At 42.2% G+C, this 17284-nt stretch overlaps 2 protein-coding genes across 5 annotated transcripts in view; one reads left to right on the forward strand and one right to left on the reverse strand.

Annotated features, from left to right (window-relative positions):
• Window positions 1–17284, reverse strand: part of DLGAP2 (DLG associated protein 2) — a 1328681-nt gene that overhangs the window by 1156121 nt on the left and 155276 nt on the right. The gene's annotated exons all lie outside the window — the stretch shown is intronic.
• LOC143809952 (uncharacterized) lies at window positions 12771–14124 on the forward strand. The gene is made up of 2 exons (XM_077292899.1): window positions 12771–13308; window positions 13388–14124. The coding sequence occupies exon 2, from the start codon at window positions 13410–13412 to the stop codon at window positions 14034–14036; it is 627 nt and encodes a 208-aa protein (XP_077149014.1). The 5' UTR covers window positions 12771–13308; window positions 13388–13409; the 3' UTR covers window positions 14037–14124.

Here is a 17284-nt window from a genome sequence, read left to right on the forward strand (position 1 = left end):
TGGTGGAACGGGGAGCAAGTGAATATAGCGCACTGCGTTATACTCACCTGCTCCTGGCACGATCCCTGCACGTCTGTTCCCCGGCGCCGGCAGCTTCTTTTTGTAGTGAGCGGTCAAATGGTACTGCTCATTACAGTAATGAATATGTGGCTCCACCCTTATGGGAGTCCATATTCATTACTGTAATGAGCGGTACCATGTGACCGCTCACTACAGGAACAAGCTGCCGGCGCTGGGGAAAAGAAATGCAGGGACCGCGCCAGGAGCAGGTGAGTATTATTACACAGCTCCGCTCCCCCTCCCCTGCCGTCCCCTGCGTATGACTCGAGTATAAGCTGAGAGGGTTACTTTCAGCCCAAAATAGTGGGCTGAAAATCTCGGCTTATAATCGAGTATATACGGTATTTGATCCCTTGCTGATTTTGTAAGTTTGCCCACTGACAAAGACATGAACAGTCTATAATTTTAAGGGTAGGTTAATTTTAACATTGAGAGATAGAATGTCAAAAATAAAATCCATAAAATCACATTGTATAAATTATATAAATTTGCATTTTGCAGTAAGAAATAAGTATTTGATCCCCTACCCACCATTAAGCGTTCTGGCTCCTACAGACCAGTTAGACGCTTCTAATTAACACGTTACCTCCGTTAAAGACATCTGTCTTACATAGTCACCTTTATAAAAGACTCCTGTCCACAGGCTCAGTCAGTCAGACTCTAACCTCTGCAACATGGGCAAGACCAAATAGTTTTATAAGGATGTCAGGCACAAGATCATAGACCTGCACAAAGCTAAAATGGGCAACAAAACCATACGTAAGAAGCTGGGTGAGAAGGAGACAACTGTTGGTGCAATAGTATGAAAATGGAAGAAATACAAAATGACTGTCAATCAGCATCAACATGTATATACTATTACATGAACTGTCAATATACAGACATTGAAGGGATTAAAATGCAACAACTGTTGATAAGATTAGACTGCGCACTGTGCCAAGCATAAACTCAACTGTTAACTATAATACAATACAAATACTACATTGTAGATAAATGAAATGGATTCACAGTGTTGGATGGCTACATAAATTAATTCTCCCACATGTCTATATGTCTATACGAGAAAAAAGCGTACCACTTTATATAGAGATATAATAAAAAATATTGTATATCAGCACAAGATTTTAGATTAAAAGACTAACAGGAGCTGAATTTCACTTTAAGGTGGACATAAAGTTTATGTTTTGTAAAAATCGTACTGTACAACCAGGACATCACAATTTTTACGGTGTCTGTATATATAGTGATTATTTACATTAACAGATGTGCCGATTGCTTGTGTCCTCTTTTCCAAAATATAATAAAGGAGTTAAAAAAGTGTTTAAAGAAACCTAAAGCTTAATAACGTCAATGGCAATTTTCTCAACTAGCTCTATTATCTGCTGTAAGTGTTGAAGTTTATTAGCACATAAATGTTAATTATTATTCAACAGCTTTTAAAAGTTGCTTGTTAGCTATTATTCCCTTACCATCAAACTACGGTAATTGTTATAGGCAATTCCACACAGTTTTCCATTAAAATACATTTACTGTTTACTGCAATCTCTCAAGATTATCCTTCTGTTGTATTTCAGCATAAAACTGCTCGATACAGTGTTGAATGCTAGGACATGACGAAAACAAAAAAAACAGTGTAAAAATACAACTGAGAAAACAAACTCTTGTTAAGATCATTTAATGAAGTCTTTATTTTCAGTACTTTTTAAATCAAAAAGTAATTTGTAATCCTTTCAAATCTAAGACATTTAATTGCCCGAATAAGCAATTCTAAATTGCATTTGGAAACAACAATTTATAAGCATTTTTTTCTGAAAATATCAGAGATTAAAACAAATGAAACAAATCTTTATTGTATTTATTGTATTCTGTTACTGTTAAAAAAACAACAACTTTATAGCTTAGCATAAGTGCTTATTCAGATAAGCATATTGTGACAAAGTCACTGGCCAAGTACTGGAGGGGAGATATGTTTCACTGAGGCTGTTAGCTTCAGTGATTTGAAACCTAGATGTTTGCTTCAGCACACTATGTGTTGAGAGGGGTTAATTGGCCATTTTAAGGACTGAGGTCTATGTGAACAACTAAAGAGCGTGTGGGAAGTTGTTCACCATATCTCCACCCCAGAGTAGGGTTTAGAAGGTAGTCAGCTTTCGTAGTTATTAGGCTTTCAGTATGTCAGGAGAGGCTAACTCCAGAGTGGTGCTCGTGTTTATGGTAAACTGAACCATGTGTTTTTGGTAATCCTGAGAGGGAAGAACCCTGCAGCTAATCAGACTGCATACCATTTTGTTTTGTTTTCCTGTTTCGCCCTAAGGGCAGTGTTTATTTTAACTTCACACTGGTGTATGCGGTATGTACATTGGTGTGAGAAAGTATCTGACTCCTTCCTGGTTTCCTATTCTTTTGCATGTTTGTCAAACTTAAATGTTTCATATCACCAAACAAATTTAAATATTAGACAAAGATAACACAAGTACACAAAATGCAGTTCATAAATGAAGGTCTTTATTATCAAGGAATAAAAAGATCTCCAGATCTATCAGGTTTCAGGGATGTCGCTGGGCAACATTGAGTTTCAACTTACTCCAAAGATTTTCTATTGGGTTCAGGACTGGAGACTGGCTAAGTCACTCCAGGCCATTCAAATGCTTCTTACAGAGCCACTACTTAGTTGCCCTGACTGTATGTTTCTAGAAAAATATTTAGAATTGAGAGTCCTCAGTGGTTGATACCTTTTAATGGCTAACTGAAAAGATGGTAACAAATTGCAAGCTTTCGAGACTACATACGTCTCTTCATCAGGCAAAGACTAAAACAAATTCTGAAGAATCACATATTTATGCACAACATAGTATAGGAAAAAAAAAAAAAAAAAAGGGAGAGGGGAAAAAAAACCATGGATAAGCCAGGTGACATGAAGCAGAATTACCATGGGTGATAAACAGTTACGTCCATAAATATTGGGCCAATTCTTAGATAAGGATTGTTTTATTGTCCTGTGATTAGGGTCTGTTGTGATGACCCCACATGGTCTGATGGGCAAGTTCCTTAGTTGTAGTTAGTTGATGTAAAAAGACATAAATCCGTGTGACACATTCATTCCTGCATTTAGAGTGTCAAAGGTCGTCATCAGTTTATATTCCCAGACTCTCCTGTCTCTCTGTGCTTTGAAATTACCTTTCAATACAAGTAATTTCATGTCCATAATGTTATGATTTGGGAGACATAAATGTTTTGCCACAGGTAGATCCATTCTTTTTTCTCTTATTGTATGGCGATGAGAGTTCATCCTTGTTCTCAGTTTCTGCCCTGTCTCCCCCACATACAGACCCCCAGTTGGACATTTAGTACAAATAATTAGGTACACCACATTAGAAGTGACGCAGCTGAAAGTACCTGGTATCTTGTAGTCCTGATGTGAGTTGGGGATCTTTATCTTGTCCGTGGTCATTATAAATGGACAGGTTTTACATTTTTTCTGGTTGCAAGGAAAAGTACCTGCAGCTGTTGGAGAGGACAAGGAGCTCTTGACAATGATGCTTCTTAGATTTGGGGGCTGCCTAAAACACAGTAGTGGGGGGTCTGGAAAAATGGATTGTAAGCGGGCATCTTTTTGCAGTAAAGGTTGTAATTTCCGTGCAACTCCCCTTAGCGCCTCCAGATTTGGATTGTAGGTAACTACTAGAGGTACCCGGGTATTTTCTTCTTTAGTTTTGTAATGTAGCAGGTGATTCCTTGATATTCTGGTGGCTCTTGTGATCTGATTTTCAATTGTTCTTGGATGGTAGCCCTGATTCAAAAAGGTCTTTCTGAGGCGACCCAGGTGTTCATCTCTATCCATTGGGTTGGAACATATACGATTGTATCTGATGGCTTGGCTGTAGACAATGGAGTTTTTTATGTGTTTTGGATGGAAACAGTCCCATTTAAGGTATGATGGATGGTCAATTGGCTTCTGATACAGGGATGTCTCTATTTTATTGTTCTGCAGCTTAATGATGGTGTCCAGAAAGTTAATTTCAGTGCAGGAGTAGTTGAGTGTCAAGTTGATGGTGGGATGAAATTGATTAAACTGTTCATGGAACGTCTTTAGCTGTGGCTCAGACTCCGTCCAGATGATTAAAATGTCATCAATGTAGCGGTAGTACGCCAGAGGCTTGATGGGACATGAGGACAAAAAGTCGCTTTCAAGCTTGGCCATGAACAGATTTGCATACTGTGGGGCCATTTTACTTCCCATTGCTGTGCCAGTCTCCTGTAGATAGATCTTCTTGTCAAACTCAAAGTAATTGTGGGTGAGGATGAATTTTATAAGTTTCACCACAGAATTTGCATCAGTCCCTGTGTTTTCCAGCAAGAATTTGCAGGCATTTAATCCATCCTGGTGTGGGATATTGGAGTACAAAGATTCCACATCCATGGTGGCCAGGATGGTTCCTTCTGGTAGAGGACCTATTGCTGATAGTTTATTCAATAGGTCAGTTGTGTCCTGAATGAAGCTGGGTGTGTCCTTTACCAAGGGTTTAAGAACACCCTCTACCCATCCAGATACCTGCTCAGTAAGGGTGCCCACACATGAGATAATTGGTCTTCCTGGGTTTCCAGATTTGTGGATTTTGGGAAGCATGTAGAATGTCCCTGTTCTTGGACTTTCTGGTATCAGGTCATTGGCTCTTATGGATACGTCGGGCAGACAAGATACCAACTTGTTTAGTTCCTTGTAATAATCCTGTGTAGGATCCGACTCCAATTTTTTGTAGTAGCGTGTGTCCATAAGTTGTCTGTTTGCTTCCCTCATATAGTCTGATGTGTTCATCATGACTATTGCACCTCCCTTGTCAGCAGGTTTGATGATGATTTCTTTGTTGGTTTTCAGAGACTGTATGGCCTTTCTCTCCTGGGCACTGATGTTGGAAGCTAGTGTCCTGTTAGTATCTATGATGGTGGATTTTATCAAATGTCTGAAGGAGTCTATATAGTTATCCAAATGAGGGTTGCGTCCCAGTGGAGGTGTCCAGTCTGACCTCTTCTTTGTTGTTAGGATCCCTTTTCCTTCAGTCCAGGAGGGTTCTGAATCTTCTGTATCATTGAAATATTCCCTCAGATGCAGTCTCCTGAAAAAATGTTCCATATCACTGCAGAGTTCAGTTTTATCCAGGGCCTTAGTAGGACAAAATGAGAGTCCTCTGGAAAGCACGGCCAGCTCCACTTTGTTGGGTTTATAATCTGAGAGATTAATGACTCAGTTATTTGTGCCTGGAATGGAGTGGTTGTCCAAGTTGTCAGGTTGTGGCTTTATTTTGTATCTGTTTGCATAGAGTCCTGAATTGAGGCGCAATCTGTGCAGTTTCTTTTCCTTGTTATGAATTAGATGGGTCCGTAGTTTGTTGTAGTATTGTTGTAATTTCTGCTCTGTGTCTGCTGTAAGTGTTTTCCTCAGGGTTTCAAATTGCCCTTGGACTTTACTCTTTATGCTGTAGCAGACATGCAAAAGATGATTCCTTAATCTCTCAGAAGTCCTGTGACACAGGTTCTGTGCATAATGGGTGTTGTAGGTATGAAGAATTGGGTTTGTAATCCAGAGTCCTTTGGGAATTAGATTCTCCTTTTTGCATTTAGATAGGAAAAAAATGTCGCTGTCCATTTGTGCACGTTTCTTCAGAAGTGGTTTTAGTTCCATAAAGATGCGGTACATTCTGGTATCCTCCATTTTGATACAGGAAAGAAATATATCTTGGTACCGTGTTAGCCAGTAGATAGAAAAATATTTAGAATTGAGAGTCCTCAGTGGTTGATACCTTTTAATGGCTAACTGAAAAGATGGTAACAAATTGCAAGCTTTCGAGACTACATTCGTCTCTTCATCAGGCAAAGACTAAAACAAATTCTGAAGAATCACATATTTATGCACAACATAGTATAGGAAAAAAAAAACAAAGGGAGAAGGGAAAAAAAAACCATGGATAAGCCAGGTGACATGAAGCAGAATTACCATTGGTGATAAACAGTTACGTCTATAAATATTGGGCCAATTCTTAGATAAGGATTGTTTTATTGTCCTGTGATTAGGGTCTGTTGTGATGACCCCCTCATGGTCTGATGGGCAAGTTCCTTAGTTGTAGTTAGTTGATGTAAAAAGACATAAATCCATGTGACACATTCATTCCTGCATTTAGAGTGTCAAAGGTCGTCATCAGTTTATATTCCCAGACTCTCCTGTCTCTCTGTGCTTTGAAATTACCTTTCAATACAAGTAATTTCATGTCCATAATGTTATGATTTGGGAGACAGAAATGTATTATAGCCACAGGTAGATCCATTCTTTTTTCTCTTATTGTATGGCGATGAGAGTTCATCCTTGTTCTCAGTTTCTGCCCTGTCTCCCCCACATACAGACCCCCAGTTGGACATTTAGTACAAATAATTAGGTACACCACATTAGAAGTGACGCAGCTGAAAGTACCTGGTATCTTGTAGTCCTGATGTGAGTTGGGGATCTTTATCTTGTCCGTGGTGATTATAAATGGACAGGGTAATTCTGCTTCATGTCACCTGGCTTATCCATGGTTTTTTTTCCCCTCTCCCTTTGTTTTTGTTTTTTTTTCCTATACTATGTTGTGCATAAATATGTGATTCTTCAGAATTTGTTTTAGTCTTTGCCTGATGAAGAGACGTATGTAGTCTCGAAAGCTTGCAATTTGTTACCATCTTTTCAGTTAGCCATTAAAAGGTATCAACCACCAAGGACTCTCAATTCTAAATATTTTTCTATCTACTGGCTAACATGGTACCAAGATATATTTCTTTCCTGTGTGTTTCTAATCATTGTCATGCTGGAAGACCCAGCCACTTGGCCATGGTGGAGAAGTTGGAGTGTAATTGAGTATTTGAACAGGTGTCTTTTATACAGCTAACAAGTTCAAATAGGTGCAATTAATACAGGTAATTAATGCAGAGTAGGAGGGATTCTTAAAGAAAAACTAACAGATCTATGAGAGCCAGAATTGTTGCTGGTTTGTAGTTGATCAAATACTTCTTTCATGCAAAAAAAATGCAACTTAATTATGCAAAAATCATACAATGTGATTTTCTGTTTTTTATTTTTAGATTCTGTCTCTCATAGTTGAAGTGTACCTACGATAAAAATTACAGACCTCTCCATTATTTGTAGGTGGAAAAACGTGCAAAATTGGCAGTGTGTAAAATACCTATTTTGCCCACTGGATTTTAGTGTTTTTACTAAAAACCTGAATATTGTAACACATTTTGACTTGCATCACCATTTTCTATTTGACTTGATGGAACTGCATGAGGGTTACTTCTTGTAGAGCAAGTTGTAATTTTCATTGGTAGCATTTTGGGTTACATATAACTTTCTGATTGCTTTTTATTCCAGTTTTGGGGAAGGCGAGTAAAAAAAAAAAAACCCGCACAATTCTGGCATTACCGTGTTTTTCGGACTATAAGACGCACTTCTTAACTCAGAAAACGGAAGGTGCGTCTTATAGACTGTATGTACGGTGGGGTACGGTGTATAGTCTAGCTGTGGTGGGGAAATGGGGGAATGGCATTGGCGGAGCAGTGGGTCACAGAAGACTGGAGCAGGCGGCTGTAGCTAACTCCTGTTCCCGCTGCTAAAGAGAAATTAATATTCACTACATTCCACGCCCATGGGCATGGTGGGCAATGAATAATCATTTCTCTTTAATAATAGTATCTTGGTATCATTTCCCCCAACCCCGATCCTGGTATGCATGGCCCCATCCTTCTAATTGGCCCACACCCCTATCCACATCCTGGTATGCATGGCCCCATCAGAAAACATTTAAAAAAAAAAAATCACACTCACCTACCTGGCGCTCCCTCGCAGCATCCTGCTCCAATGCCAGCAACTGCTTTATGCTCACCGGGACTGTGCAAGCAAAGAGCAGTGAGTATTCATTGTTCTTCAGTGGCACGCAGTGTCAGCCTCCGGCTTCCTGCTGTTGTCGGTGGTGACATATGCTGCCACTTAAGAGAAATGAATATTCATGAATAGAGGCACACGTGACCGCTGGCAGCAGCAGGAAGCCGGTTTCTGACACTGCACGCTAAAGAAGAGCATATACACTCACCGGCCACTTTATTAGGTACACCATGCTAGTAACGGGTTGGACCCCCTTTTGCCTTCAGAACTGCCTCAATTCTTCGTGGCATAGATTCAACAAGGTGCTGGAAGCATTCCTAAGAGATTTTGGTCCATATTGACATGATGGCATCACACAGTTGCCGCAGATTTGTCGGCTGCACATCCCAAAGATGATCCATACAAGGCAGGATGGATCCATGCTTTCATGTTGTTTACGCCAAATTCTGACCCTACCATCCGAATGTCGCAGCAGAAATCGAGACTCATCAGACCAAGCAACGTTTTTCCAATCTTTAACTGTCCAATTTCGATGAGCTTGTACAAATTGTAGCCTCAGTTTCCTGTTCTTAGCTGAAAGGAGTGGTACCCGGTGTGGTCTTCTGCTGCTGTAGCCCATCTGCCTCAAAGTTCGACGCACTGTGCGTTCAGAGATGCTCTTAGGCCTACCTTGGTTGTAACGGGTGGCGATTTGAGTCACTGTTGCCTTTCTATCAGCTCGAACCAGTCTGCCCATTCTCCTCTGACCTCTGGCATCAACAAGGCATTTCCGCCCACAGAACTGCCGCTCACTGGATTTTTTTTCTTTTTCGGACCATTCTCTGTAAACCCTAGAGATGGTTGTGCGCGAAAATCCCAGTAGATCAGCAGTTTCTGAAATACTCAGACCAGCCCTTCTGGCACCAACAACCATGCCACGTTCAAAGGCACTCAAATCACCTTTCTTCCCCATACTGATGCTCGGTTTGAACTGCAGGAGATTGTCTTGACCATGTCTACATGCCTAAATGCACTGAGTTGCCGCCATGTGATTGGCTGATTAGAAATTAAGTGTTAACAAGAAGTTGGACAGGTGTACCTAATAAAGTGGCCAGTGAGTGTATATTTGTGGTAGATATTGGGAAGGAGTTAATAGTGATCAGATGCCTGCTAGGAATTACGTTAGTATTAAGAGTGATCCAACAGGATGCATATATATAGGAACAACTGTTACATCTATCTTTTGTGTTCACCCCTGGGTTTGGATGAAAACATTGCATCCACAACTAAATGTACGAATCCAGCTTAAAAAGGTTGTCCACTACTTGGATAACCCCTTCGTAATCACTATATTTCCCCAAGAAAATAACACCTATACTCACCTCCGATGTCGACACTGTTCTAGCAGTGGGAGCACTAGCTCTCTCAAAGCTTGCGTGACATAGTTATGTCACGCGATCCTTGTGGCCAATAAGCAGTCGCCTCACTGTCCTATGCTTCGGATATAACTAACATCCGGAGGAAGTGAGAGGATGCCTGATTTGCCCGAAGGAGGGGACAGTCAAGTAGCCGCTGATTACTTCTTTAAATCAGAACGTGCTCCAAAGGCAGTCTTACCTTGTGTAAGGGTTTCCATGACCCTTGTTGTGCGTCTTGCTTTCAATGTTTTCTAGACCTACGGTAACTATGGAGGAGGGAGTGCTTCACAGTGTTTAACACTTAAAAGCAAGGGGGATGCAACCAACCTTGACAGGGCCCCCTTTACTTAACATGGCCTTCCGCTACCATATTAAGATTATCAACCCTTTCACCAAATTGTATGGATATATCGCACATGTATGGCTGACAGAAGACATTCTAATATGCTCAGAAAACCTTCACTTATCTCAGGAGCACTTGCAGCAGATATAGCATGCTGCTAAATTTGTCTGTATTGGGAGGTTGAGACAAAACTTGGCAGAACATTTTGTGGAATTGATATGTCACGATTCAAACACATTTTAACAAAATTGTGATGGTTTTTTTTATCCTTCTTTAAAAAAGTATTTTAAGTGTACCAGTGGGTGTAATTTGTAGATGTGAGAAGAACATTTTGAATCCTATACAGAATTGGAAATAATGTCAGAAAATAGATAATAGAAAATGTAAGTTATTTCATTGAAAATTATAAAACACCGTTTGTACTTGTATAGCCACAGGATGTATGATTAGAATTCAGTTCAGTAGGCAAAGGTGTCAGCCAAGGCAGCTTTCACACTACATTCAGGTCTCAATTGAATAGCTGTATTTCATCAAAAGTGAGATTAAATCATAGGTTAAGTTCGCAAGATTAATTTTTGATGCTGCCTATTTTCACTGTGGACAAAAAAAAAACACGCAGCATCTTACAGTTCCAGCAAAGTGGATGAGATTCATAGAAATCTCAGTAAACTGAACTAAGGCTACTTTCAGACACAGCGCATTTTTGAGCGCTATTTTGCGGGCGCTTTTCAAAAATGCGCAATGTCATTTTCGTCTGCCGGCAAAGTGAGAAATTCACTTTGCCGTTCAGACACACCGCAAAAAAACGCGGCGCTTTTGTCTGCAAACACGCCGGCGTAAAAAGAATTGACATGTCAATTCTTTACGCAGCGGCGTGTCTGCGTATCCCCATAGGGCCCCATATTAACGTGCACACACAGCGCCTTTGTCCTGGGTGTCGGCGTCTTTGTACGGAGGGGTTGACACCCAGGACCGGACGTGACGTCGGACAGGAAGAGGGAAGCCCCCGCCCCCCAGTGAAGCAGCATAAACGTGGGGCTGCTGATCGAGACGGTAAGTATCCCCCGTGTGTGCCCCCCCTGTGCGTGTGTCCCCCCACTGTGTGTGTGCCGTGTGCGCCCTGTGTGTGTGCCGTGTCCCCCCCGCCCCCCCCGTGTGTATGTATGGGTATGTGCTGGGTCTGCTGCGGGGGGTGGGGTGGTCTTTGGTGTGTGTGTGTGTGTGTGTCTCTGTGTGCAGGCATTGTCCGATGGGACTACAAGTCCCATCGGGCTCTGCCTGCTACAGTGACAGTCAGTGACACAGTAGCCAATGATGGGACAGTAGTAGTCCCATCATCCGGCTAATGTGTTGAATGTAAAAAAAAACAAAAAACAAAAAAAAAAACACACATATACAGTACATACACACATACAGAACATGCGCCGACATGCGCCACGCAACAACATGCGCCATGCGACGACATGCGCCACGCGACGGCATGCGCCATGCGACTGCATGCGCGATGCGACGGCGTACGACGACATGCGCCATGCGACGACATGCGCCATGCGATGACATGCGCCATGCGACGACATGCGCCGACATGCGCCACGCAACGGCATGCGCCATGCGCCACGCAACGGCATGCGCCATGCGACGACATGCACCACGCGACGGCATGCGCCATGCGACGGCGTACGACGACATGCGCCACGCGACGGCATGCGCCATGCGACGACATGCGCCACGCGACGGCATGCGCCATGCGACGACATGCGCCACGCGACGGCGTACGACGACATGCGCCACGCGACGGCATGCGCTATGCGACTGCATGCGCCATGCGACGGCGTACGACGACATGCGCCATGCGGCGCCATGCGATGGCATGCGACGACATGCGCATACATACATACAGACATACAGTACATACATACAGACATACAGTACATATAACATAGATTACATACTCACCATCACTTGTCACTTTGATCCCCGAAGCCAGTGTCATAAAAAATATTAAAATAATAAACAACCAATATACTCCCTGATCCGCAGAAATCCAATTAAAACGAGTGTCCCACGACGATATCCCGTGGAGAACAGGAGCATCTGCTGATGCGACCACTCTCCAGGGGCTCCAGGAAGACAATGAGGGGAGGAAGGTATCCTTCCACAATGTATTCCCCACAATGTATTCCTACGCCCCTGTGAGAAAATAGTCCCTAGTTTCACTTTATGGCATGCTGTATGAGAAAGTTCCCACGCAGCTTTTTGCCATAAAGTGAGACCAGTGAACTATAGTAACCTCAGTGATGCACTGCAGGAGCCATTGTCCTTAAATACGTGGCACGTGGCACTTACATACGTGGCACTTATATACATGGCACGTGGCACTTACATACGTGGCACTTACATACGTGGCACTTACATACGTGGCACGTGGCACTTAAATACGTGGCACGTGGCACTTACATACGTGGCACGTGGCACTTACATACGTGGCACTTACATACGTGGCACTTACATACGTGGCACGTGGCACTTAAATACGTGGCACGTGGCACTTAAATACGTGGCACGTGGCACTTACATACGTGGCACTTACATACGTGGCACTTACATACGTGGCACTTACATACGTGGCACGTGGCACTTACATACGTGGCACTTAAATACGTGGCACGTGGCACTGAAATACGTGGCACGTGGCACTTAAATACGTAAAATATATTAAAATAATTTTATAAAATTGTGAAAGCGGGGAATACCCCATCCTGCATGGAAACCCCCGTTCTTTAAAAAAAAAAAAAAAATTCAGTGAATTGTGAAAGAAGGGAATCCACCTCCTGCATGGATACCCCCTTTTCTGAATATTTTTTTTTTTCGTATTCATTACACAGTGAAAGCGGGGAATCCACAGTCTTGCAGGGAAGGCCCATTTGTTTGTTTTTTTTGGTGTTTTTTTTGTAATAAAAAGGCGTAAGCGTAGAATCCCTATTTATTTCCAATTTGGTTTTTAAACCTAGCAAAATATTTATTAAAAAAAACGCTCTTCACTGGATTTTCTGTCCCGTGTGTGTCCCCTGTGCGTGTGTGTCCCGTATGCGTGTGAAGGTAATAACAAGCAGTTGGGGTTGTCATTCCTCAGCAGCCTGTGTTACTTTTTCTGCCTCTATCAAGTTTGTCAAATTTTGTGTGTATAACTAATAGTAGTTAATGTTTTACCTTTTTTAGGTTCAAAACTTCCCATGTCTTTGGGATAAGGGGTGCCGGGAGTTTTCCAACAAATATACAAAAACTGCTTCCTGGCACAAGGTCTGTGTCACCCTCTATCCCCTGTACGAGTCATACACAAAGGAGCGGCAAAAAGAAACTTGTAAATATTTTCCATTTTGGAGGAGTATTTTTGAATTTCTTGTCTGTATGTAGTTGAATAGTATATTAATAGGTTCAATTTTTCACTTTTTAGTTTCAGCCTTGAAAACCCGCTGGAGGTCGGTGAGGGACAGATTTACACGGTCACGGTCAGAAGCACCAAGTGGCTCTGCGGCACCTGCTTCTCAAGGGCGTTTTGAACAGGAACTCCAATTTTTAAACGGCAGTCTACATTACCGACCGTAAGTATCAGTAACGTCTTTAATTTTGAATAGAAAATAAAATGTATTAAAACTATTGTTTTGATGTTTCTCTTTACAGAACCATAGGCAATGTCCAGCCGATGACCGAAATCCCGGCCACAGCAACAACTCCAGTGTATGAACATGCTTCACAGCCTGCTACCAGCTCTCTTCCAAATGAGCCAAGGCCTGACCCTTCTACCCAAAATGATGATCTGCCCCTCTCCGAGACTAGTTCATTGGCATCGCCACCACCGCCACCAACACCACCTCCACCTCCAGCCTCAACACAGAGGAAGAGGAAAAGAGGCTCTTCAAAGGAGGATGAGGAGACGGCTGCCTTGGCAAGGGCAATTTCTCTAATTGATCGCCAACCTGAAGAGGATCAATTCTCAGCATATGGAACCACTCTAGCTTCCAGAATGCGTACTATGTCCCCCGAGGTCCAGGACTCCTGCATGACGTATCTTTCAATGGCGGTGACATGTTTTAAGAAGTATCCGCATATAAATCCAACCTTTGAAGAAATGGTTTGTTCACTAAACCACATCTGGCATCCACCGACGCCGACTCCTCTTGCACCTGCAGCAGCATTCAATAAACCTCTGCCATCTGCTCCAAGTGCTGCTGCAGGTGCACCAACATCCAGAGTAGTAGCCCAGTCTGAAGAACACCATCCAGACTGGAGCTACTACTCATATTCACAAAGCCTATATGAGGACCAGTAGGCATAATGTTGCTTTTCATGTTTAAAACGCCATGATGTCCAAGTCCACTCCTCAGTTTCCGCCAAGAGGGCATGTTTCCAGCTCTGATTAGTGTTGCGCAAGTGCCGAATGACTCACCGTCAGTGGTGACGGGGAAAGGGCCTTGCGCAATACTAATGAAAGCCGGAAGCATGCCCTCCTGGCGGCAATTAATGAGTGGACTTGGACATCCACAGGTTTATAATCCCATTTTGGGGATGTTTACAGTGTTTACGTGTGGAATTTTGTTAATAACAAAAAAAAACAACAAATTATTCTATTCTCAATTTTATTAGAAAAGTTTTTCAATTTTGACAGTTACTACAAATAAATATTTGAACTTTTAACTATGATGTAGTCTGCTTCTTTGATTTGTCGACCATGGCCAAAAATACACATTACATAACACCCACTTGCCATGAATAGAGGACACCCCCTAGAAATCAGATATACTACGAGTCAATAGAAGGCACTCTATATCTATGGTAGAAGAACTCACAGGAGTGTCAGGAATAACGTACAGCAAACAATGTGGAGTACCGGAAAACTCCAGTGTTAACTCCAGTGTGTATTGTATTCTGAGTCATAAAGACAGGAAATGACCTCAATGACTCTTTTTTTTTTCACCTTTTTTTTTTTTCAAACAAACTTTAATTTCAGTACACAATGCTGAAAAAAACGTAGCTGCAAAAAACGCAGCAAAAAACGCAGCAAAAAACGCAGTGTGTGAAAGCAGCTGCGTTTTTTGCCTGCGTAAAAAAACGCAGGTAAAGCAGCAGCAAAATACGCGCGCGTAAAAATACGCAGCAAATATGCTGTGTGTGAAAGTAGCCTAAGGTGTATTTTTGAGATCCAAAACCTGACAATTTCTCTTGCAGGTACACTGAGTTCTATGTGTGAATTTTTCCCCATTGAATTGGTTTACATGTGGGAAAAATGCATGTGCATTTTTAGGCTACGTGCACACGTTGCGGAAAATCCTGCGGATTTTTCCGGACTGATTTTGGTAAATGCGCAGGTAAACCGCACTTTGAATTACCTGCAGAATTACTGCGGATTTCACCTGCGGTTTTACACCTGCGGATTCCTATTATGGAGCAGGTGTAAACCGCTGCGGAATCCGCACAAAAAATTGACTTGCTGCTGAATAAACAACGCTACGTTTCTGCTCATGTGTACTGTGGATTTTGTTTTCTATAGGTTTACATGGTACTGTAAACTCAGGGAAAACAGCTGTGAATCCGCAGCGTCAAAACCGCTGTGAATCCGCAGAGTGTGCACATACCCTAAGGGTATGTGTCCACGTTCAGGTTTGCTTCAGGCTTTGGTCAGGATTTTATGCAGGTAAAATCCTGACCAAAAACGCACCTGAGGTCACTGGCAGGTCACCTGCGGTGTTCCTGCGTGTTTTGCTCATTGTAGCAACATGCTGCGTTCTGAAAAAACGCACCGCATGTGCGTTTTCGCAGGAAAAACGCATGCGTTTTTTAATGCACAGTGGAGACGGGATTTCATTAAATCCCCTCCACTATGCTGTAACATCTGGACGCTGCGTTTTTGACGCTGCGGCTCAGCGCTGCGTCAAAAACGCAGCGTTTCCTGAACGTGGACACATACCCTTAGTGTGTCTTCTCTGCAGAAACGCTTTAAAAACACATGAAATTCATACATGACTGCATCAATAAGTATTTTCGTAGCCAAATAACAGGAAGCAAAAAAACAGTTTTATTTAAAACATAATATACCAAAACCAGACAAAATATGTAACATCAAAAACGCGATAAAAACATAAACGTCCACACCACAATTTGGCAGTTTTCAGCCTATGTACAGTGATTTTATCAAAACTGCATCAAGCAGCCTAGTAAATGATATATCGCTGGACACTGGATCTCTGCCCCACGTCATATTGCTCTCCATTGAGGAAGCAAACACCTAACGACAAATTCCATTTCATTAGGTCAACACAACTAATAAAACAAGTGGTTTCTCCAAATCCAATACAAAATGCCACTTCTAATGACTTCCGCAGTCTCAAAATTATTCAACACCTAAATAGAATATCCATAATAACATCTGAAAAACAAGTGGTTTCATACACCAACTACAGTGGGTAAGGAAAGTATTCAGACCCCTTTAAATTTTTCACTGTTTGTTTCATTGCAGCCATTTGGTAAATACAAAAAAAAGTTCATTTATTTCTCATTAATGTGCACTCTGCACCCCATCTTGACTGAAAATGAAATAGAAATGTAATTTTTGCAAATTTATTAAAAAACAAAAACTGAAATATCACATGGTGATAAGTATTCAGACCCTTTGCTCAGTATTGAGTAGAAGCATCCATTTGAGCTAGTACAGCTATGAGTCTTCTTGAGAATGAAGCAAAAAGTTTTTCACACCTAGATTTGGGGATCCTCTTCCATTCTTCCTTGCACTTCTTCTCCAGTTCCGTCAGGTTGGATGGTGAACGTTGGTGGACCGCCATTTTCCGGTCTTTCCAGAGATGCTCAATTGGGTTTAGGTCGGGGCTCTGACTGGGTCACTCAAGAAAGGTCACGGAGTTATTCTGCAGCCACTCCTTTGGTACTTTAGCTGTGTGCTTAAGGTCATTGTCTTGTTGGAAGGTGAACCTTCGGCCAAGTCTGAGGTCCAGAGTACTCTGGAAGAGGTTTTCATCCAGGATATACTTGGCCGCATTCATGTTTCCTTCAATGACAACCAGTCATCCTGTCCCTGCAGCTGAAAAACACCCCCAGAGCATTATGCTACCACCATGTTTCACTGTTGGGATTGTATTGGGCAGGTGATGAGCAGTGTCTGGTTTTCTCCACACATACCGCTTAGAATTATCACCAAAAAGGTCTATCTTCATCTCATCAGACCAGAGAATCTTATTTCTCATAGTCTGGGAGTCCTTCATGTGTTTTTTTGCAAACTATGCAGGCTTTCATATGTCTTCCACTGAGGAGAGGCTTCCGTCGGGCCACTCGACTGGTGAAGGGTTGCAGTGATAATTGACTTTGTGAAACTTTCTCCCATCTCCCTACTGTATCTCTGGAGCTCACGATTGCTCAGTTTGGCTGGACGGCCAGGTCTTGGAAGGCTTCTGGTGGTCCCAAACTTCTTCCATCTAAGGATTATGGAGGCCACTGTGCTCTTAGGAACCTTGAGTACTACAGAAATTCTTTTGTAACCTTTGCCAGGTCTGTGCCTTGCCACAATACTGT

The sequence above is a fragment of the Ranitomeya variabilis genome, chromosome 2 (genome assembly GCF_051348905.1).
Source record: "Ranitomeya variabilis isolate aRanVar5 chromosome 2, aRanVar5.hap1, whole genome shotgun sequence".
In the NCBI taxonomy this organism is placed as follows: Eukaryota; Metazoa; Chordata; class Amphibia; order Anura; family Dendrobatidae; genus Ranitomeya; species Ranitomeya variabilis.